This window comes from Typopeltis vanoorti, chromosome 25 (assembly GCF_054136105.1).
Source record: "Typopeltis vanoorti isolate ZY-2024b chromosome 25, IOZ_Tvanoo_1.0, whole genome shotgun sequence".
Taxonomy (NCBI): domain Eukaryota; kingdom Metazoa; phylum Arthropoda; class Arachnida; order Uropygi; family Thelyphonidae; genus Typopeltis; species Typopeltis vanoorti.
The window spans coordinates 57,053,391-57,077,009 of NC_143573.1; the positions used below are offsets into that span (position 1 = coordinate 57,053,391).

At 35.7% G+C, this 23,619-nt stretch overlaps 1 protein-coding gene across 1 annotated transcript in view; it reads right to left on the reverse strand.

Annotated features, from left to right (window-relative positions):
• Positions 1 to 23,619, reverse strand: part of Sbf (SET domain binding factor) — a 631,948-nt gene that overhangs the window by 412,330 nt on the left and 195,999 nt on the right. The window contains 1 exon segment of the mRNA XM_090414822.1: positions 18,305 to 18,454. Within this exon segment, the coding sequence (XP_090270948.1) occupies positions 18,305 to 18,454 (150 nt within the window).

The following is a 23,619-nucleotide window of genomic DNA, read 5'->3' on the forward strand; positions in this document are numbered from 1 at the left end:
GTAAATATGACTTCTCCATTGCTTTTGCTCCTTAGTATTTCTGCCCCTTCTGGGTCATTCCACTGGCGAGACCTCAATAAAGGTCGAAACTGGTATGGGTAGTGGCCCTTCCCTTTATGCATAGCATTATACATATCTGCAAACACAGATGTGCTTTGCATTATGGGAGATACTAAGACAAGCAGTGATGAGAGCTTGGTCCACCTTTGCGAGCTGCCTCAGTCCTGAAGATACTTCAGGTGCAAACTTTGTTTGCTTACACTTGGATAAAAGGATTAAACTAAATTTATTATAGTCTAACCATGTGGGAAAAAAAACTTCCAAGAACTATAAAGATGGAAGCTTAGCAAATATGTTTAAAAAGGAATAATCAGCATATTAATGTATTAACTGCTTTTAATGAATTACTACTTTCTAGTGAAACAACTTTTGTTGATGTTACTTGTGTGAAGGTAAGAGGCTTAAGAAACACAAAATAGTGCTCTGCCTGTAATTCTTTCTTTTATAGTATATTTCTCAAAAACACTTATAGACATCCAATTGTTATTCTCAATCTCAGATTTAAAAATTATAATAGATTTTATATGCAATGGTGAAGTGAACTTTTCACAGGACCAACTTTCTATGTTATTTAGTACTGCTAAAAGTCTGAATGTGCAGATTTTTAGAGGTTGCATATTGGGATATTTCCAGTATTTTCAGGAAACGTGGGATCATAACTTGAGTAACCAGGCTTTGTTACTTGCTGAGGTGCACAGAATTGCCACCATTAAATAAGAGGAAAATAGGAAGACCTTGGAGTAGATTTCTTAGAAATCTACTCTGAACAGTAAAGTTGGAACTGTAAAGGCATAAAGACCAAATTATCATCAATATTGGAGGATATACAGGTCGGTAATAACAACTGGCCTGTTAATATTAACAGGCCAGTAAAGACATTCACAAGTGTAAGAAGATCAGAGCTGTCAGGAACTAACTATCCACTAATTCAAGTTTCTGTTTCTCATTCAAGTATATATCCTGGTCCAGTTCCAAACTTACTTCCATTTGTGCAGAGTTCAGTGGTGGTAGAAGGATTACAACAAAGTCTTTACAGTAATAGAAATGGAGGAACCACAGCCAGCAAGATCTTTTGATAATCTGTTCCAAGATCCGATGTTAATTTCAGTTACAAATAAGATGCCTATTCTTAATACAGTTGAGTTAGTCAAAACTCATCCACATCACGCAGAATCAGGGCCATATGGAGATAGTCAAATAATAGTTCCTCGTTCAGCATCACCTGATTTATCTACTTCTTGTCAAGTTGCAAGCCTGATACAAGATATTGAACCTGGTATCTCACTTTATTAGAAGGTAGTATTGCCTTTTACCAGTCCTTCACATCAGGGTAGCAGTGATTCCATGATGATGATGTCTTGGGATACATTCAAAGTGTCTACTGTTGTTGCACCATGCAATCATGAAGTACTTTATCAGCAGCTTCAACTATAAGGTCAAGAATGTGACTCAGGAGAAGATGAATGAGCAGTTCCTTATCCTTGGAGATCCATGTCAAAACAATAATGTGAGATCTGTTGCGGTTACTGCACTACCAGAAGTAAACAGAAGCATCATAGGAAACAGAATGAAAATACCAGAAATGAATCTTTGTGTTAGCAGCATATATCAGATTTGGACATGAAAGCGGAGTTGATGATACAAGATATGAAGTACATGTGAAATAAGATGAAAAGAATTACACACATACATGAAAGAGTAAAAAAGAGTAGAAGGAAAGATGCAAAAGAGGTAATAAATGATTTCACTGGTGTTAATATTTGGAGATTTATTTTTATTTAGTGATGTTTATATAGAGGATATTATCATAATATTAATCCTATCGGCTGCGGTATTGTTTAAATATAGGATTTTTAATTATTTAATATTATCTTGTCTGTAGAGATGATCTCTGTTCAACAATTATTTTTTTAATTCTGAGTGTACCTATATATTTATTTATTGCATAAGGATTCACTCCGATTGGTGCTATGACCTCTTTTTTACTATTGCTTTCAGAATCCAAATAAATCACTGACTCAAGACCAAAATACAAAATAAATACATTTAATATAATAAAAACAATATATATATATATATATATATATATATATACTTCAAACAAATATTACATAACTACAAATTTAATTGGATCCAAGGCCTTTTAAAAATAAACTTACACTTAAGACTAGACTAAACACTTTGTTTTCACAATGACAAAATGTTCATAGCCAGTTTCTTTCTCTGTCAAGGCCCTTTTCCGAAGATATATGACTTTATTCTTCATTTTCATAGGATCCTTTATCATCACTTATGTAGCACACATTAATTCTTCCTAACTCAATTCTGTCTCTTTTTAGTAGAAATAATAGTTAGATCTGGCATCCTTAATACAGATGAAACTTCTTAATCAGAGTTTTCTCAAACATTCCTTTAGAACGTAAATAGTAATTTCTTCTTGTATTCACTAATGCTATATGACAGTCTTAACTTTTCCACTTTAAAAAATTCACAATTCTACAATTCCCTTTCCGGAATCTATAAATCTTCCAAATAGTGTTTCCTCCAATATTCCTTTTAAAACGCCTATAGCAATATTTCCCTTTTATTTATCAATACTTATTCCACTTTAAACTTCATAGTTCCACGATTCCTTTTTCGGAATATGTTATTAATTTTCTTCCGACTGTCACATAAAAAACTTAAGTTCCTTCAAATCTAAACATCTGCCGGCCTGTGTTCTAATTTTCTCTCGAACGCTGTCTTGTTTACTCTTCTCGTTACCCAGATACCGAACGCTGTCTTGTTTACTCTTCTTGTTACCCAGATACCGAATGCTGTCTTGTTTACTCTTCTTGTTACCCAGATACTGAATGCTGTCTTGTTTACTCTTCTTGTTACTCAGATACCGAACGCTGTTCTTTTCAGCTGTCAATCACACATCAAACTTCTCTGCGAGCATGCACACTCCATGAAGTGGCAAGCGAGAAACAAAGTACCATATAATGGCTGACACGTTGTCTCCGTTAGCGATAAGAGAATCTTCATAAAACACAACTTTTGATAATTTTAAACTACGATAAAATTCTTGTAAGTAATACAAATATCAAACCCAGTAAGTACATAGATTTTTTAAATGCTTTACATATCACTTTGACAAAACAATTTCAATAACGGGCACATCGCAAGTGCCAACAATGCGTGTTAAGAAAATAAAACTAATAAACGTTCTAACATAAACAATTCGTAAAAATATTCAGAATTTTAAATTATGATTATTTTTACACTGGTAATATGGAGGAAGGTACTGAGGAGTGATTTGGATGGGATAAATATACATTGGATATCAGGAGATGTTAAGGAGAGTAAAAGATAACAGAGTGGTAGGAAAGGTAGTCAGTGTATTGCCCAAGTATTAGTGATGAATTGAGGCAAAGATTATGAATGCTATGTAAACACAGCTATGTCAAGAGAAAGGAGTACATTTTGTGAATGTGTGGGATGAATTTAAGAGATGGATGAAGCTGTAGAAAGAAGATGGGCTGCATTTAAATGGTTTTGAAATGCTGGAATGGAGAGGGGAGTAAAGTAAATGAGAGAGTGGAAACACAAATAGAGGGATTCAGGGTGAACTAGAAGATACTATGACACTTCTGAAGGCTGGATTCAGAACTGAATGTGTGAGGGGGCAAAAAAAGATTGGGATGGCCTGGGATGGGAGGAAAGTTGTAGAATGAGTGGTAATACAGAGGAAGGGATTGATAGGTCACATCTGAGAAATGACATCTGTAGACGTGTAGAACCAGAAATGACTTGTTATATTTGTTTACTAATGCTAAAAATATTCGAAATAAGGGGAACAAAATTGTTACATTGATTGAGTTCATTCATCTCAAAACTGTTGGTGTAAGTGAGACATGTTTAGATGAGGATGACATCCAGACAAAAACAGAGATGGATGGATATATTTTTCATGAAGACAGACAGGGAAGAAAGGAAGGAGGAGCACTGTCAATGGTAGCAGATGAGTTGTGGTCATTTTGGGTGAATATGCAAGGTGCCAATAGCGGCAGTGGTTCTGAGGCAGTATGGTGTGAAGTGGAGGTAAAAAGGGTGAAATATTCAGTTGGGTGTTGCTATAGGCCTGGTAATGTGGAGGGTAATAAAATTGGTGGAAGAAATATTAATAATTTGAGGTATGTAGATGATACCACCTTGCTAGCAGAATGCAAAGAAGATTTGGAAGAACTTAGGAAAGTTAAAGAAGAAAGTGCTAAATATGGCCTTAAACTTAATGATTTTGAAGTAGATGGGGAGAAACTGGAAGCAGTTAACAATTTTGTGCTCCTAGGATCCCGAATCGCTAAAGATGGGTATTGTACTGAAGAAGTTAGAAGATTATTACTCAGAAAGAAAGCAATGACAAATTTAAGCAAGATCTTTAAAGATAAAGATATTAGCCTTGCAACAAAAATCAGAATCATGAAAGCAATGGTATTCCCTGTTGTACTGTATGGTTGTGAAAGTTGGACCCTGAGAAAGAGTGAAAGAAGGAAGATAAATGCATTTGAATTATGGGTTTGGAGAATGCTTACTAAGAATACTATGGCCTGCAAAACAAACCAATAAATCAGTGACAGACAGAATAAAGCCAGATTGTTCCCTCGAAGCTATGATCATCATGCAAAAATTGTCATACTTTGGACATATTATGCGAGCAAATGACAGGCTGGAGAAGATGATGATGCTTGCTAAAGTTGATGGAAGTAGGAGAAGAGGAAGACCAAAAATTAGATGGATGGATAGAGTTAAAGAAGCAACTAGAATGCACCTGGAAATTCTGAAAGATATGGCCAGGGACAGATCTGAATGGAGAGTATATGTTCACAGAATCACCAGGAATAGAAAATGACTTAATGAAACATAACAACAAAATAGGCAAATTAGCCTGGTTAGTAAGAAATGAGTGACTTTAATTATGGTGATAAAGGGTGAAAGAGACTGCATCTGGGGGCAATGAGAATGAATTTCTGTAATTTTTGAGAGATAATTACCTTAGGCAGTACACACACAAGGATCAAGAGTATTGGATTTGATCATCTCATCAGATGATGTTATTATAAATGGGGTGTCAAATCTTCCACCAGTTGGTGAGAATTATCATGAAGTGATCATTTAAAGGGCAGCCAGCCATATCAAGACTTCTTTAGAAGGGGATATATGTGGAATTATAAGGTTAGTTATTATGAAAAGCTCAGAAGAAGGCTGGTAGCAATAACTTGAAATGAGGAACTGGATGGAAAGAATAGCAACGCTGCTTGAATCCTGCTGAAGAACTATCTGGTAGAGGCAATATCAGAATGTATTCCAAAGGTCAAGAGATTAAATAGAGCAGGTCTGAAATGGATGAATCAAGATGAGTGATAATAACAACCAGTTGCATGAGAAGTACAAAGAGAAGGTAAGGAAGGTGACTCGCATGATAAGGGTAGCAAAAAGTGCAGTTTGTGAGGACAGCACAGCAGTAATGGGAATTATGCATAGGGCACTGACTTGTGTAAGAATGCTATGGTTCCATTGTATAAGCCTTTGGTCAGGCCAAATGGATCACTGTGCACAGATTTGGTCATCTGGATTTCAAAAAAGATGAAGATGCATTGGAAGGGCCAGAAACAATTGATTAACGTGGTTTCTGGTCTCTGGAATGTTTGAATATGAAGACAGATCGAGAAAATGCAATTTGAAGAAACTGATGGATAGGAGGAAGAGTGGGGAGGAGATATGACTGAGACAAGTTAAGGGATTATTACCAGATTAATAATCTGGTAATAATTCCTTAATGAAGGAGGTTTTGAATAGAATGGGTGAAGACAAGGAGAGAACAAAAGGTCATCCCTGGAAGCAGTATAGGGAGAGCGTGGGATGGTGAACATATTAAGGTTCAGTATGACAAACTGTGTGTATGTATGACAATGGGACCTCCTGCAATAAGTCTTTTGACTCCAACAAGGTGTTTGATGATGATAATAATATTTAAATTAACCCTAGCCCTTAATTTCAATTTAAGTGTTACTATATGTAAGTAGAGTAGAAGGTAAGTTTTACTCTACTTTACAGTCCAACTCTAATCTGCAGAGATTAGAGTTCCCTCCCATGATTAATCCTTGAACTCCTTGAGGATGTCACATAATAATACCTTCAGCAATAAATAATCATTTTCAGTATCTGATTCGTCTTTTTTTTTTTTCACTTTTGCATTCCAATCCCACAATATCAATAAAAAAATCTATTTATCAACATCATCAATTACTTATTTTTTACAATATTCCATAAAATTTTTCTACTTCCTCTTTGCTTCTGCAACAGATGCATACACCTGTCATATTCAGTATGATTATCCCAAAATGTATTATTTGCAATATTTCTTAAGCTAGGAATGCCATTCAATTAATTCCAAACTAACAGATAAGCTTAGGTGTTGACAGTTATTCGTAACTTATTTTTAAAGGTATTAACACCAAACAAACTATTTTATAAAAAGATGTTTTATTAACTTGCTTATGTTTCGCTGAATTTCAAATCAGTATCATCAGAGCACAATACAGCATGTATACGTGACAGTGAGAAACAATACAACTGTAATGGACAAAAGATCTAAAGTTGTTATAAAAAAAAATTTTAAAAATACAGCTATGTGGGAGTTGCTCTTAAGATAACAGAATAGTCTCCCAAATTTTTGACAAATTAATACAACCATATTTGTTCAGGTTAGGGGAAATCTTCATATCCATGACTAACAAAAAATAATCTTTTGGATCTGTTATGATTTCTAAATAGCACGTTAGTTTTTTCCCATCTAATCCTGTGTGAAGGAGTGTCCAAAGCATGGTCTGCCAGTCCTGACTTGCCATAATAATGGTAGTGAACTGTCAGGAACTAACTATCAACTAACTCAGGATTCTGTATTTTTTTTTATGTTCTTCCAAGTGGATGTTAACAGATCTTCCTGTCTGTCCAAAGCAGCCCAAGTCACAGTTACAGGGAACTTCATACACTCCAGGGTGTGCTAGAGGATGAAGTTTATCCTTAGGTGAGCAGAATAGAGTTGCTAATTTAACATGAGTTTTGAATGTGGTGCAAAGGCCATGTTTCATCAGTACTTGGGCTATCTTTTCTGATGTACCTCTGACACAGGGAATAGAAATGGTAATGTTGTGTTCCTGTGTATTAGTGGAGGGGTAAATAATGGGACTATGTAATATTTTATCTATTTGGTAGGAATTGTAGCCACTAGTCAAGAAAGTATGACATAGATATTTGAGTTCTATGGACAGAGCTGTATCATTAGAACAAATGGCCGTGTGTAAGTGTTTTTAAAATACCATACTGTTGGACTGGATGATGATGATGTGATTGTTTACGTAGATATCTTCCTGTGTGTGTGTGTTGGCTTTCCTGTAAATGGAAACAGATAATGATCCATCTGAAAGGTGGGTAACTAATGCATCAAGAAAATGTAAACAGTTATTAGATTCTTTTTCTACTGTAAAGTGGATTTGGGGAACACTTTGAAAACAAAGTACTTACCACAACTACATACAAGCCCCTAGTGTGGTTAAGCTATGTTGATCATGTGTTTGCCAATTGGCCCCATGGACAAGACACTTTGATGTGTTTGTCACCTACCTAAACAGCCAACACCCCAAAATCCACTTCACAGTAAAAAAAGAATCCAATAACTGTTTACCTTTTCTTTATACATTAGTCACCTGCCTTTCAGATGGATCACTACTTTTTTCCATTTAGAGAAAGCCAACACAGACACAAGAAGATATCTACACAAACAATCACTTCATCATCCAGTCCAACAGTTTTAAGGCATTTTAAAAACACTTGCACATAGAGACAGAGCTCTGCCTACAGAACTCAAATTCCTACAAAATAGATAAAATACTACACAGCCCCATTACTTCCCTCGACTAATGTACAGGAACACAACATTACCATTTCTATTCCCTATGTCAGAGATACATCAGAAAAGATAACTAAAGTACTGATGAAACATGGCCTTCACACCACATTCAAACCTCGTGTTAAATTAGCAACTCTAATCTGTTTGCCTAAGGATAAGCTTCACCCTTTAGCACACCCTGGAATGTATGACGTTCCCTGTGACTTGACCTACTATGGGCAGACAGGAAGATCTGTTAACATCCACCTGGAAGAACATAAAAAATACATTCGCTACCATTTTTTGGTAAGTCAGGATTGGTAGATCATGCTTTGGATACTCCTTCACACAGGATCAGATTGAAGAAAACTAATGGTATAGCAGTTGTTACAGATCTAAAAGATTATTTTTTGAGTCAGTCATAGCTATGAAGAATTCTCCTAGCCTAGCCTGAACAAATATGATCTCATTTTTATTATTATTATGTGACAACATCATCGAACGATTGAACCCCTTCCAACTACTAACCGCGCTCAAACTTGCTTAACTTTTTGCATGAGCCATTAGTAGCAGAGGCTCTACCAATTGAACTTTGCTGGCTATTAATTTGGCACATTAATGTGCCAAAAATTTGGGAGACTGTTATCTTAAGGACAACTCTCACATAGCTGTAATTTTTTTTTTTTACAACATTAGAGGGCAATAAAATAGGAATTTAGTTCTTTTGCTCATTATAATTGTATTGTTTCACTTACTGTTGCATATATATGCTGTGTTGTGTTCTGATAATGCTGATTTGAAATTCAGCAAAATATAAGCAAGTTAATAAAACATCTTTTTATAAAATGGTTGTTAATACCATTAAAAATAAATCATGAAAAATTCTAAACTGTTGTGTCTGGAGCTATAAATCCCAAAGCTATTATTATCAAAGAAGTGACCCATTCTGTCCATCTACGTTTGCTAATACTAATCACATTAACCTAAGTTTTTCTGATTTCTTTCTTTACTAATCACAAATTTCCTTGATACATACAAACACACACACACACACACACACACACACTTCTAGCTTTACAACTCTTTATGAGTTTTAGCTTGCAAACACACACACACACACACACACACACACACACACACACACACACACACACACACACACACACACACACACACACACACACACACTTTCAATACCTCTATTTTATATTAGTTTACATAAAATAGGACCATTTCGTATTCCAATTTTATGTAAATCAGTAAAGCAAAAGGCATTTCATCTAAAATTAACTCTAACAAAAGTCAAATTCTCCTGATGTCATAAATTACTTCATTTTTATTATTAAATTCAGTGAAGTTTTCATCTACTCTTCCTCAGTAAACATTTTGTTACCTTCCAACTTGGAAGTCCCACCTTCAGCACCACATGTCAGTAACTTAAGCCTGTATTCATAAGATTTTCTTGGCAAATATATATACACAGAAATGATATGCCATCTTGATCAACTAAGCTAATTTCCTGGCTTCACATGTTCACAATGCATGCATAATTGACGATGGCAAATGCCCTCCAGTCATTCCAACTGCCCCCTGTATCCTTTTGCTAGAAAGAGATCATAAACCTATTGTCTAAATTAGACACAAAAAAAGTCTCTTTCCTGGCCCTGATGGCATCCCTCAAATTGTCTTGAAGGTCTCTGCACCAGAACTAACTCCTATCCTATGCCATCTGTACATACTCTCTTACTCCACTGGTATATATATCCCAAAGCCTGGAAATTGGCCTATATCCAACCCATTCTAAACAGGGTGACAAATCACTGCAATCTAACTACTGCCCTATCTCACTCACCTCAGTCCTATCTAAAGTGATGGAGAAAAACATCAACTCTCAACTCTTACTCTATCTTGAAGGTACCCAGCTATTAAGTGACCACCAGTACGGATTCCATTGATGCATGCCGATCAACAGGAGATCTACTCTCATATATCACCCATCTCTGGACAAATGCCATGGAAAAATTTGGTTGCACTTGATATCTCTAAAGTCTTTGACTGGGTCTGGAACAAAGGCCTACTAAGCAAACTCCTATAATTTGGACTGTCTTAGGACTTCTGCAGATGGATTGCCAGCTTTCTGTTTGGACGCACACTATGTGTGATAGTAGATGACTCCCTATCCTCTCATCATCCAACTAATGCTGAGATCCCACAAGGTTCAGTTCTCTCACCAATCCTCCTCCTTCTGTATATCAATAACCTACTTCAGTTGACTTCCAACCCAATATATGGTTTTGCAGATGACAGCACATTGCACTCCTCCCTTTCATTTGACAAACCCTACTCTACACAACTCACTTCAATCCATAGAAATTCAACCACCAATGCTCTTAATTCTGATCTCCAAGCCATCCTCCAATGGGATTTGGATAACCTAGTCAATTTCAATGCTAATAAAACCCATTTCTGTCTTATTTCTTACAAAAAAGAACCATTTCCTCCCAGTATTATTTTTGATAACACTCAAATTCCCAGACAAGATGAGATTTCTCTTCTTGGAATTACCCTGATATCAGGCCTCTCCTGGCATAAACAAATCACAACCATTGCATCCTCAGCTTCAAAAAAAACTAGGATTTCTCTTTAGCTGAAGACATTACTTCACCTCTAAACAGCTGTTGACCTTATACAAATCACAAATCCGCCCAGCTATTGAACACTGTTCTCACATTTGGAGTGGGGCTCCTAAAAGCACACTCAAAATGCTTGACTCAATACAGAGGAGAGCAATTAGACTGATAAATGACCCATCTCTTACCAACTTCCTCCCTTCACTTTCACATAGACATTTGGTCTCTGCAATTCGTATATTCTATAAATATTTCCATGGGAAATGTTCATCTGAAACAGCATCAATAATTCCTCCACTCTGTATTAAGCCCATTGAAACATGTACAGTTGCTGCCCAACATCCTTTCACAGTACACCTTGAAATCCACAGAACAAGTTTCTATTCCTCTTCCTTCATCACTGCTACTGCTGTACTGTGGAACAGTCTTCCCCCTGACATATTCACCTGAGGAATACAATATACAGGCTTTTAAATCAAATGTAAACAAGTTTCTCCTTTCCCAACTCACTACCCATATACGGTACTAATGTACTATAGGTTGATCAGCCAACCTCTTGTGTATGAGCCCAGCATAAAAAAACTGGGTCAAATGGCTTGGGAATATCAATCGACTGATATATATCATTGAGTTCTCCCAACTTTTCCATGATGCATGTCGAAAGGTGAGTGAGGTTGGCTATGAGATCTGTTGTGGAACAACAATGGGGGAATTAGTATTGAAGTTGATTGTTGATGATGTTTCATCATTATTTTTGAGAATATTGAGATCAGAAAAATAGGACAATAGTTAACGTTTGACTTTTATCACCCTTTTTAGGAACAGGCTGGATAAAAGCTCCCTTTTTGTTGGACAGATGCGAGATGAGTATGACAGCTTGAAGAGACAATATCAGATGGGTGTGAGTGATGAAGTATAGCTTTTAGTACAATTGGAGAAATACCATAAAGGCTAGGAAACTTACTGGTATCAAGACTACTGAATACTTATCTGAATTCCTGGTGAAATTTCAGAGGAATACTGTAGGCAGTGGAGGAGATTGCCTTGGTCATTTATGCAAGAATGAGGAAAAAAAAAACTGATAATGAGAATTCTGCTTTATCATTAGCAGATGTTACCATTAGGATGTGAGACAGAGATGAAAACATGGAAAGAAAGAAGTTGTGTCCCAGAACATTGATGAGGGATCAGAAGACTCAAGTGTCATTAGAAAAGGATACAAGCTTAGTTTACTTGGCTCTTACAAAGTCTGTTTTGGATTTGTTTATTTATTATTTATTTTTTTGCATTGCAAGATGTAGTGTATGTGGGGAATAAATTCATCCCAACCAGAAGAGTTTCTATTACTAAATCAGACCAGGTGCCTGAATCAGAAGAGCGGAAGCAATAATGAGACATATATGCGAGGCTCAGATATCCTGAATGTCATCATAATTGGCACTATCATAGTGCTAAAGCATATGAAGCAGAGAATGACTGGGAGAAGGATGATCTGTAGAAAGGGAAACATGGACAAGGTTAGAATTAGACCGGCTAAGAGAAGAACTAACATCAACAGTGTATCTAGAGGTAGCTAGTTAAGAATTGCTGATGTAGAGAGAATGATGAACATTATCTGGAATTCTGGGAGCTGGCGAATAATTTGTGTTTAAGTCATTACTGATAGCTAGAACAGTGCTGCTTCTCCTCCAGCTTGGTCTGTGAAATTGGAGAAAGAAAATGTGTCTGAATTGTGGATATATGTTGAAATCATCAAGAAAGATTATCTCACTATCAGAGTATTAGACTGCATGATTGACTTTCAAAGATAAATGGTGAACAGGTTGGTAAAGTCATCAGAAACAGAACAGACCAGGCAGCAAATGAAGGCAATAAGGTTAGGAAATGTGGAAATCTTAAGCCCAAGCAGATCATATAAGGGGGATTCCAAGTCCAATAACCTTTGGCATGGGATATCAGTGCAAGTTCTGCCCTTCCTATAAATGATATCATGGGAGATGTAATGATGAAAGTCGAGGCAAGATGTGGTTGCAGTTCATTGATAAATAACATATCAGGTTTCGATCTCTCTCTCTCTCTCTCTCTCTCTAGGTAATGTTAGTGCATATCATTGTTATTAGAACTGAAACCTCAGATATAAAGTCAATCTAATTTTTGGGAATATTTTTGGGTATTGGTAATGTTTTTTTTGTTTTTTTTTTGTATGTAATTTTTTTAAAGTCCTCTTGATAGCTTTTGCAGAACTTTTTTATCTATGGTGACTAGAACTTTTTATACTATCTATCATAGTAAAGAAAGAGTTAAGACATGCCGCAGGGATGAAGAACTTGTGGTCACCACTCCCACACAGGGAGTGACCAGACTCCAAAAATGGATAATGTCCTTGCAAACTACTATTCTTAGACTCCCTCCAGGCACAACCCGACAAACCAGCAGCAGAATTAGCCACTTTATCAAGAAGCCTCCTGCAGTGTTAGGTTAGGTCTTGGGTACAATCTGGAGGCTAGCCTGCAGGAACCACTTTACTGAAATACCTTAAAATGAAGGAGATACTGGTTCCCTAATTAAATAATTACAGTGTGGAAAGTGTAAATAGGGGAGCTTCCACCTGCAATGCATTTAGAAGCCCTGCTCTAGAGGCAAAACATGGCAATGCCACTTCTTTCCTCCAACAGGCTGGGTGGTGTTTTAGAGTGATGAAAGTCATCTACCACCTATGCTATAAGCTAATTCCCGGTTTCTCTCTCTCTCTCAGTATTATTACTGAAAGTTTCTCCTCTATACATAGAGTGTTAATAATACTTTTTTTTTTCTTTTTTTAGTGGTGGATAATGCATTGAAAAAGTATAAACAGGTATGTGCCAGTTATTCTATTCCTGCTGCCTTTTCACATTTCAAGCCTTTGATGGCTTTTTCTATTTCAAGTATGGATATGTATTCCTGACTGTAAGCCTGTTGATTGTTTTTTACCACTTTGCTATCACTGCTTGTTTCATTTAGCAATTTTTTGAAGTAATTACTCCATACTTCAAGGATATCTTTTTCTCCAGTTTTAATGCCACCTTTATCATTTCTAATTCTAATATCTTATTCTATTCTAATTCTAATTTTAATTCTATTCTAATGTCTTATATTGCAAATGTCAAAATGATTTTAAACTTAACAAGTTGCTCCTTAGATCTTGGTCATGTATGACAAAAATGTCATGAATGTATCTATTGGGGGGGGGGGGTTACGTGGTATGCTGCCAAGGACTGTTTTTTGAAGCATATGCTGTGGCAACAGTGACAAGTCATGGGCAAACTACTTATTATCATATTTAATTGTAATATTGGAAAAAAATTGTTCTCTACACAGTAGTGAAGTCTAATGGTAGCAATGGGAAAAGCTTCAGCAAACATAAAATTTCATCTCTGGGCACATTTCTGAATAGACTGATCATGTCCAGGCTGGTGCGTATATTGTGCTCTAGGAACATGACTTACATTATTTTAAATACAGCTCTGGAATTTCTGATGTTTCAGTCCATTTATACAATGTGTGGAACTAATAGTTTGGCAAACCTATCTTGATAAGTTGTATGTCATGGACTCTCTGGCATCAAGACTGAGGATAATGGCACTTCTGGTTTGCAAACCTTAGGTCCTTGCAAAACTAGAAATAAGTACATTTTCTGTATTATAATAATTTATATAAATGTACACAACTAGTACATTTATATAAATTATTATAATACAGAAAATATACAATAGCAATCTTATTATAATAAAAAAAAGGAACATGTTTGATGTGCTTCTTAATCACCTGGCAGTATCAGGATTTATGGAAAACAACATGAGGGCTGTTCCAAAAAACAGAATGGAGACAGAAACTGAATATCTACAAAAAGAAGTAAATTCTGTGAGAAAAGAGTCAATTATTAAGCAGGGGCTGCTCTCTTTTGAATGCCATCAAACATTTTTAAGGAAATTTTTGATATAATATCCAAAATGTGAGAACAGTATTATAAAGTTGGTATCTGACATTTATATAGCAACGCCAAACACGAAAAGCTATGCAAAACCTATAACACATCAATGCCATGTGTAGGAAAGTAGTCAACGAAGATGGAACCTACTGATATATTTTTTGAGCAAGTTGTAGCTGTGATCTTTAGGGAAAACTGTGTGGTAAGACTGTTACAAAGCACAGAGGTAGACAGATAAAAGTGCAGGACAAGAAATTGATTTGGTATATTTGGGACCGGAGCGTTTCTACAGACGTCAGGGAACTGGAGGAATGATAGCTAGTTCAACAGAAACAGCATCCGTGAAAATAATACCTATAGAAGCTGCATAAGGTGGAAACAAAATGACTGTGTGTGTGAGGGGGGGGGGGGGAAGAGCGAATACCCCAAAGGGAAAGCTAGTTCCTTGGACTAACATAGTCCTCTTGCCCAGAGAGGCTCGAGGAGAAAGTCAGATCAAGAAGAGATATCTGATTTCATATGGAGATCTCAGTATTGTCAAAATGAAGTATGATTTTTCTTGTGTGAAATAAGTCAGGATTGTGTTTTGTGGCATGGAAGTTGACAAGATTGACTAACCCCACTAAAATATTGCAAGGAAATCAGTGTTTAAGATCTTGTTTATGGAAAATCTTAGGATATATAGTGTTGTAAGGACTGTTGAGTGAAAAAAAAAAAAAAAATCCGAATGGACAGTACTGTCATTGACAAAACTATGGACAGGATTTGAAGAAAGGAAGTTATTCATCACAATGTTGTATACTGACCAGAATAATCATACAGAGTCAGGAGTTATAAACATGAGTAGAGAGAGTTGGAAAGGAAACCTTGGATTTCTGGAGATTGAGGATTCTCTAGATGTGATGTATTTGTGCCACAAAAAGACTAAGAGGGAAGGAGTAAGTCAGCCCAAGACAGAGAGAAAAATTTAATGATTCCTAGAGATTTGGTTATTATTAAATGTAGAGGAAGTGAAGCAAGATCTTTCTTATGAAACATAACACAGGACTAGATTTTGTTTTGGTAGTAATGAAATCTGATAGGTTGTCCTTGTCTCACTGGAGAATTAAAAGGAGACCAGTGTTTAAGACACTGGTTATGGAAGATGCTGAAAACTGTCTCATTTGAGCATAACGAGGTCTGTCAAATGAAGGAGAGGAATGAAATGTACATTATTAGCAAAAGCATGAACAGAATTTAACGTTAGCCAGCCAGGTCATTAATGTGTAGGAGAAAGAGAATAGATAGACATATAGAGCTCTCAGATGCACTTCATTGATATGGAAGTATGAAGTAAAGAAATCATCCACCACAACATGAAATGATTATCCAGATTTGAAGGTAGCAAACCCAATTGTGGAGAATGCATGGCAATTACCCTTGAAAATGTCAAGGGTAATTACAAAGTTTATCCAAACATTTCCATGACTTACACAGTGTGTGGGTTAAGTAATGAGATTGATTTTTTACAGCACAGCCCTTTGAATAAAAGTAACAAACATGTTTATAGTTTTGACTGGTAGAGTGTGTTGTAATTGCAGGTGCAACTTTCAAGCAGAGTGATGCAGCAGTTTCAAAAGTAACCTCTGAAGTAAGAGTGTGTGAGTGGAGCATGTCAGAAGTTGAATCATGGAGCAAAGAGCTGTGATAAAATTTTATTGTAAATTAGGAAAACTACTACAGAAGTGTACCAAGACCTAAAAAAAAAAGTTTACAGCAATGATTGTCTGAGCCGTGCACAGGTGTTCCACTGGTTTTCAATGTTTAAAGAAGGAGAGGGAGTCCCTGGAGGATGAACCACACTGTGGATGGCGATTTTCAACATGGACAAATGAAAATGTAGTGAAAGCTACGGAAAGTGTTGCCCACAACAGGTGAATAATCACTAGGCTATTTGCTGTACAGTATGATGCCAGTAAGGAAATGGCCAGATTAATCTTAAAAAGAGATTTGCACAAGAGGAAGATTTGTTCAAGGTTTGTGCTGCACATATTGACATGAACAGAGAGAGCACCAGGTTGTATGTTATCAAAATTCATCCATGCAGTTGATCACGATCATGATATTTGCAAAGAATTGTCTCCAGTCATGGAAGTTCGTGTTTTTAGTTTGATCCAGAAACAAAATGCAAGGGTATGTGATGACATGGAACATCTTCTCCGTGGCAGAAGAAAGTCAGGCTGCAAAAATAACGTGCCAAGATAATGGCACGTTATGGTCAATGCTTTTTTAATGGTCAAACACTGCTGGAATTATCCACCGCAAATTTGCTCCTGAGGGAACCACAGTGAACGGTCAGTATAAAGAGTAATGCAACATCTGTATATCCACATGCGACGTGTCAGGAAAGAACTGTTCCACAGCAACGTACTGTGGGCTGCCTGTGAAGCATTTTCTGGCTTTGAAATCAATCTGTGTGATTGAACATCTCTTCCTATTTGCCAGATTTGTCTCCCACAAACTTTTCCTCTACCCACACAAATGAAGTGTGCCTTGAAACTTCAGTGACACTGAGGACATCCAATGCGGTGTGACCCAGAAAATGAAGGAGGTTCCTCTTCAGGACTTCCATCATGCCTTCACAAACCTGTACGACAGATGTAAACATTGTGTGGAATTGGAGGGAGAATGGACAGTACTGTCATAAATTTGAATGTCATAATTTGAATCTGTGTAATTGAAAATTCCAAATATAGTTCTTTGTTTCGATATAATAATTATCTCATTACTTTAACAGGCACACTGTGTATATCAAAAGGTGAATGAGTCAAAATGTGTATGGCTAGAAAATCTGCAATGGATCAAGAGTGGCTAGCAGAATCCACAATCATGACCACTAATTAATTGGTCAGCCTGCAGATAGTGAAGACGTTGACCTTTGATGACTTCTCTACTCTTTGAGAGAATCTCGATGAGGGAAATGGACTGAATCTTATTTCCAAATAGTATCAGGTAGATGGCAGATGAGCATGATAATCTCTGCAGATATATAGGATAAGTCATATTTATGGAGTGCAATTGACAGGATATTGCCTGGACCACCACATTTATTGCAGTAATCTGTCATTTATCTGACCTTCAAAACCCTTCAATTATCGGTACAGCAAACTGCCCTCCTGGTGTGATCAGATAAATGGCAGATTACTGTATAATGAATATTATAAAAAATTCCAATACATTTATAAAAAGTATTGGAATTTATTATAATATTCATTATAAAAAAATTATAATGCATTTTATTTCCCAAAGGGAGTAAGTAGAACTCCTTTAGGAGAAAGGAGTTCAACAGCAACAACAATAACTAAGTTTGTGGATAACAGTCATTTTGAAAGGTGATGAGAGTATGGTACTGCCATTTCATTTGTACTGTTGTCTGAAATAACATGATTTGTTTGGTCAATATTTCTGAGTTCCTGAGTTAAAAATCTGAATTTGAAGAAGGAAGACCTTGCCTCTGAGAAAGATTGACTAGCTCAGAAACTGGCTGAAAAAAGCCTACAAAAAGTTCCTCTACTCAGTAACTAGAAATGAACCTATAACAATCTTCTAGTGTGGTTTAATACTATAGAGCCAAATATTGCCACAAGGCCATGCAGGCACCTCTGGAAAGCAATAAAAGCTTAGAATATAATAAATTGCAATTATAAAAAAAAAACAAAGTTATGAAAGGACACTTACCTGCAAAGCACAATTCATTAATCTCACAACCAAATCAAATTGCTGGTGTTCCAACATTGCCTTATTTCCAATAACATGCTGGGCTAATTCCAATGTGAGGGCAAGACGAGCAGTCTTGCTTTTTAATGCTCTTAATACTGCTGGAAAGGTCTATTTAGAAATAATGTAATCAGTCAAAATTTTATTATGACCATCAATAATAAAATTATTTTTACATATTATTTTACATATGCATAATACTTATTTTATGCATATATACAATATACTTACAGATGATTTTTATTATAAACCATTTACGAGAAAATAAACTAAGACATTCTCCCAAGTTTCATTTACAAGTGCTCAATGTGAACCCCCCCCCCCCCCCAACAATCTATAGTACTATTCAATAAAATCAAGAGTACTAAACAAATACAACTCCCACACTTTCACACCCTTCAGAATACTTTCCACTTACCCATCTTCAAAACAATAACTACCAAAAAAAACCACTACAATTCCCATACAATTACAAAAATACTATGTGCTAGCAGGCTTCACATTCTATATTGCATTTGAGATACAAACTTTTCTATGAAAACATCCAGCATTTTACATAATCTTTTTCTTCCTATCATGGTTCTCAGTCAAGTAAACTATTCCAGTCTTGTGCCATCACTTACTTGAACTTCCAATTCTGCTTTTTCCATTTATATCTATACAGTATGAGGTAAACAAAAAGTGAAACTTAAAATATTCAAAAAGAAAACCTGACTGGACTTCTTCCAAACTTGTGGCAAGATAGTAATGAAACTAAAATTGATATTCATTTCAATAAAATTATTACAACCATGTTAGAAGTAATTACTTTAATTTCCCAACGTTTTGAACTTAATATTATGGTCATCATCTGGACTATACACATATATATACAAAGACAAGCTATATTACATTTCAAACAGCATACCAAAGTGACAATGATTTGATCAACCATTATTCTACTGGCCTGATCTCTAGTGAGGAAAAAAGGGAAACACACACACACACACACTGATGTGCTAACTTCTCCACTATATAGTGGAAGAAATAAAATTACAAGAAATCCAACAAGCAATACAATAAAAAATAAATTGGGAAAATCCCTTGTGAAAATCCTCAATGTGAACCTCCCCCCCAACAATCTATAGTACTATTCAATAAAATCAAGAGTACTAAACAAATACAACTCCCACACTTTCACACCCTTCAGAATACTTTCCACTTACCTGTCTTCAAAACAACAACTACCAAAAAAAACCACTACAATTCCCATACAATTACAAAAATACTATGGAATAAATGGATGGAATAAATAAATAGATGGAATAAATATAGAACTCATTCAATATGAGAGCACCCTGTTTATCAAACAACTTTTTAAATTATTTAACAATATCTGGCAGTAAGGAAAAATCTCAGAAAATTAGAATAAAGCATTTATTATCTCAATATATAAAAAGAGCAATAAGTGCAAACTACAGAGGATAAGTCTCCTAAATACTAGTTATAAGTTATATGTGCAAATATTAACTTCAAAACTTAAATGATATGTAGAAGATAAACTTTGTGAAAAACAAAATGGCTTCCAAACAGAATGATTGTGTATTGGCCCAGACAGTATTAAAAGCTGAATTAAGAACTGAAGATGCTGTCAGAATTAAAAACTTGTTTTTAATTCTGACAGCATCTTGTTCTGATATCATTGATAGCATCTCCGATGCAAAAGCTAATAAAGAATTCATCAAAGTTAAAAACTAGCACCAGAAGAAATTTGAAATCTTCCAGCATCAAAGTGCTACAAAACGATCGCAATTCCAACAAGATTGCGTCATGAATTTATTATTGATATCCTTAACAGATGAAGCTGTTAATGTGTTAAGTCGAGGACATAATTTTGCCTGGGAGTAAATATATTATTAAAATATATTTACTCCCAATAAAAAGATATATTAAATACATATTTAATATATGGAGCACCTAAAATTCACAAACAAGGTACACCCTAAGCCCTATTGTGGATAGTATAAATGCTGTGAGCATGGGTGCCTATGAAAGTGGTGGTAATGGGCAGTAGATGGCGTTGGTGTAGTTGCAGTTCGTTGTAGTTGGTGGATTGAATAGTGGAGACAGAGAATTGTAGAGCAAGTGCCCTCCCTCGATGAGTCTATTAACTCCCTGGAGGTGTCATATAATAATAATAATAAACAGTCCCATATACAAACTCGCTAAACATTTAGCTAAATTACTAGCCAACTTCACAAATAATTTGCCCTTCTTTGTTAAAAATTCTGTTTACCTAAACAGTATTTTAGAAAATCATATCTTAAAAAGTTTAGACGTAATGATTAGTTTTGATATCACTTCCCTATTTAACAATGTACAGTTAATTGAAACCCTTGATTTACATTTTCCATGGAAAGGGAAGATATACAGACAACTAGATGGAACAGCAATAGGCTTTCCCCCCCTTTAGCCAATCTCTACATAGAACACTTGGAAAAGCTAGTTATGAATACAGCCACTCTCAAATCAGTGATTTGGTTATGCTATGTTGATCATGTGTTTGCTATTTGGCCACATAGTCCAGACACATCGGATACATTTTTAGTGCATGTAAATAGCCAACACTCTAAAATCCACTTCACAATGGAACAGGAACCAATGACTGTCTGTCCTTTCTGGATACAGTAATCACACGGCTTCCAGATGTTTCCTTATCTCTTTCTGTTTATAGAAAATCCACACACATACAGGGAGATATTTGCACAAACTGTCACACCATCATCCAGCTCAACAGTATAGTATCCTAAAACACTAACTCACAGAGCTAGAGCTATTTGTTCCAATGACAATGCTCTTACTGCTGAACTCACTCACTTATGTCACACCATCCTGGCCAACAGCTATAATTTTCATAGGATAGAAAAAATACTAAATGCTCCCCAGAAATCTCCTCCCTTGCCTACCATATAAGACTGCAGCAAAACTGTTACCATCCCATACATTCAAGGCACATCTGAAAAGATATCTAGAATGCTCAATAAATATCGACTATGCACAGTATTTAAACCTTATGTCAAATTGGCAACTCTTATCCATTCATCTAAGGACAAACTCTTTTTTTTTTTTTTTTATCACATCCAGGAGTTTATGAAGTGCCCTATTCTTGTAACCAGGCTTACTATGGACAGACAGGAAGAACTGTTGACATTCACTTAAGTGAACATAAATAATACATCCAGCACTACTGTTATGGCAAGTCAGATCTAGCAGACCATGCCTTGGATACCACTTCACACAGGATCAATTGGAAGAAAACAAAAGTACTACTCAGAAGTCATAAGTCAGAGCGTTTGTTTTTGGAATCAACAGAAGCTTTAAAACATACTCCAAACCTCAACAAGTATGGCTGTATAAATTTACCAAAAATCTGGGAGACAGTCAGTTTAAGATCTAATTAATATCTGTTTTCTCTCTTTTTTCCAACACAAATGGCACCTAATTAGGACTTTAGTTCCTTATGTTGTCTGTTACAATTTTTTTAAACTAGTCCCACTGTCATACCAAAATGTTGTTGTTTCACATACTTGAACAAACTGTTTTTGTGCTCTGAAGATGCTGGATATAATACCACAGAAATATCAGCAAATAAGTTAATAAATATTATTTTCTTATCATTCTGTGTTGTCTTCAATACCGTGAAAATAAATAACATGTACTGTGAACACATAAGCCTTTCCATGCATAAAAGAAGTATTTTGAGAAGTTAAGTGAACTAATGGAGACACAGACATGACCAAGAGCTATTTGTCCTTGGAAACTTGAATCGCAGATAGTTCAGGGGATCTAACAGTAGATCTTCTGGTGAAGATGTAGAAAAGAATGGTAAAAGACTGATTGCATTGCATGAGGTATAAGAATGTCAACTGATGAATTCATGCTTCCAGCAGAAAGATAGTCAAAAATTTACTTGGATACAGTATACATGAGGTTTAAATGATTTATCAACCTCTGATCATAAAACAATAATGACACTGCATTCTAAGAGAAGTAAGATTATTGAGAGATGCAGAATATGACAAGTACAAATTAGCAGTGAATGTTAAAGAATTGTATGAAAGTAGGGTCAATCAACAACTGAACATGCATGAGAAATGGAGTGCTGGTGAAGTTTATAATGATATGAAGGGTTTGGTACACGTGGCATTAAAGGAAACATTAAATTTTGAAAATCATTTGAATCACAGTAAGGCAGAGTGGATGACAAAACAAGCTTTTGAAACTATTACTGAGAAGAAGAAGAAGAGGAAAAAAGCATATAAAAAAACTTTATAAGAGCTTAGTTCTTGTAGACAGGAGGACTGGGGGAAAATGCTAAGTTATTAAGCGAGGCAAGAGAAAAAAAAACTATGAACATGTAAGGAAAAATGTCGGAACAGTCTGTTCTAGAATACACTATTGTTAGAGTATACATCATTTTAGGCACATAAGAATATCAAATCAGACACCATAATCACTGATGTTAGCACCAATAACAGTCTGGATGAAATATTTTAAGGATTTTCTAACAGAGGATAGGGGAAAGAATACATAAAAGAAGACAGGTGTGATTTGAGAGTATAGGATTGGTGGATCCTTTTTTTTGGAAGATGAGTTGCATGATACATTTGGCAAGTTCATGGAATGGGAAGGAAGAGGGCCAAGGAAGTATCCACAATATTATGGAAGTATTATAGATGACCAGCTACTAAGGATAATAAAAAATTTTAAATTAAGTTCTAAAAGGAGATCTGACTCCTGGCAATTGGTCGTTATCATAAATAACTCCCATTTTTAAGAAGGGTAATAAGGAAGATCCTTCAAATTATAGGTATTAGTGAAATGGCCACCCTCACATCCCATTTCCCCACTGGCTGTAAATCTATAGTACATCAGTATTGTGGACTGGCTAAGGAATTTTTTAATTTAATTTTATTTTTTTATATAATCTGGAAACCCTGCTCTAGAAAAACATTAACTTTTTCAAACTTTAGGCCTCCAATGAGTGGGGCAGTGGTTTGACACTAGTGGTGGAAGTCCCTCCCAACTAAAGACAATCACAAACATCCACAGCAGGATTCAAATCCAAAAGATTAAACTGAAAACACGAACTTTCATCACCAGTGACAATTCTTGGCAACACATCACAATCTTGATCAACTGTATGGATGAAATTTTGACAACATGTGACCTAGTGCTATCTCTCTATTTGTGTGTCAACATGAAAGGCATAAACCTTGAACAAATCTTCCTCTTGT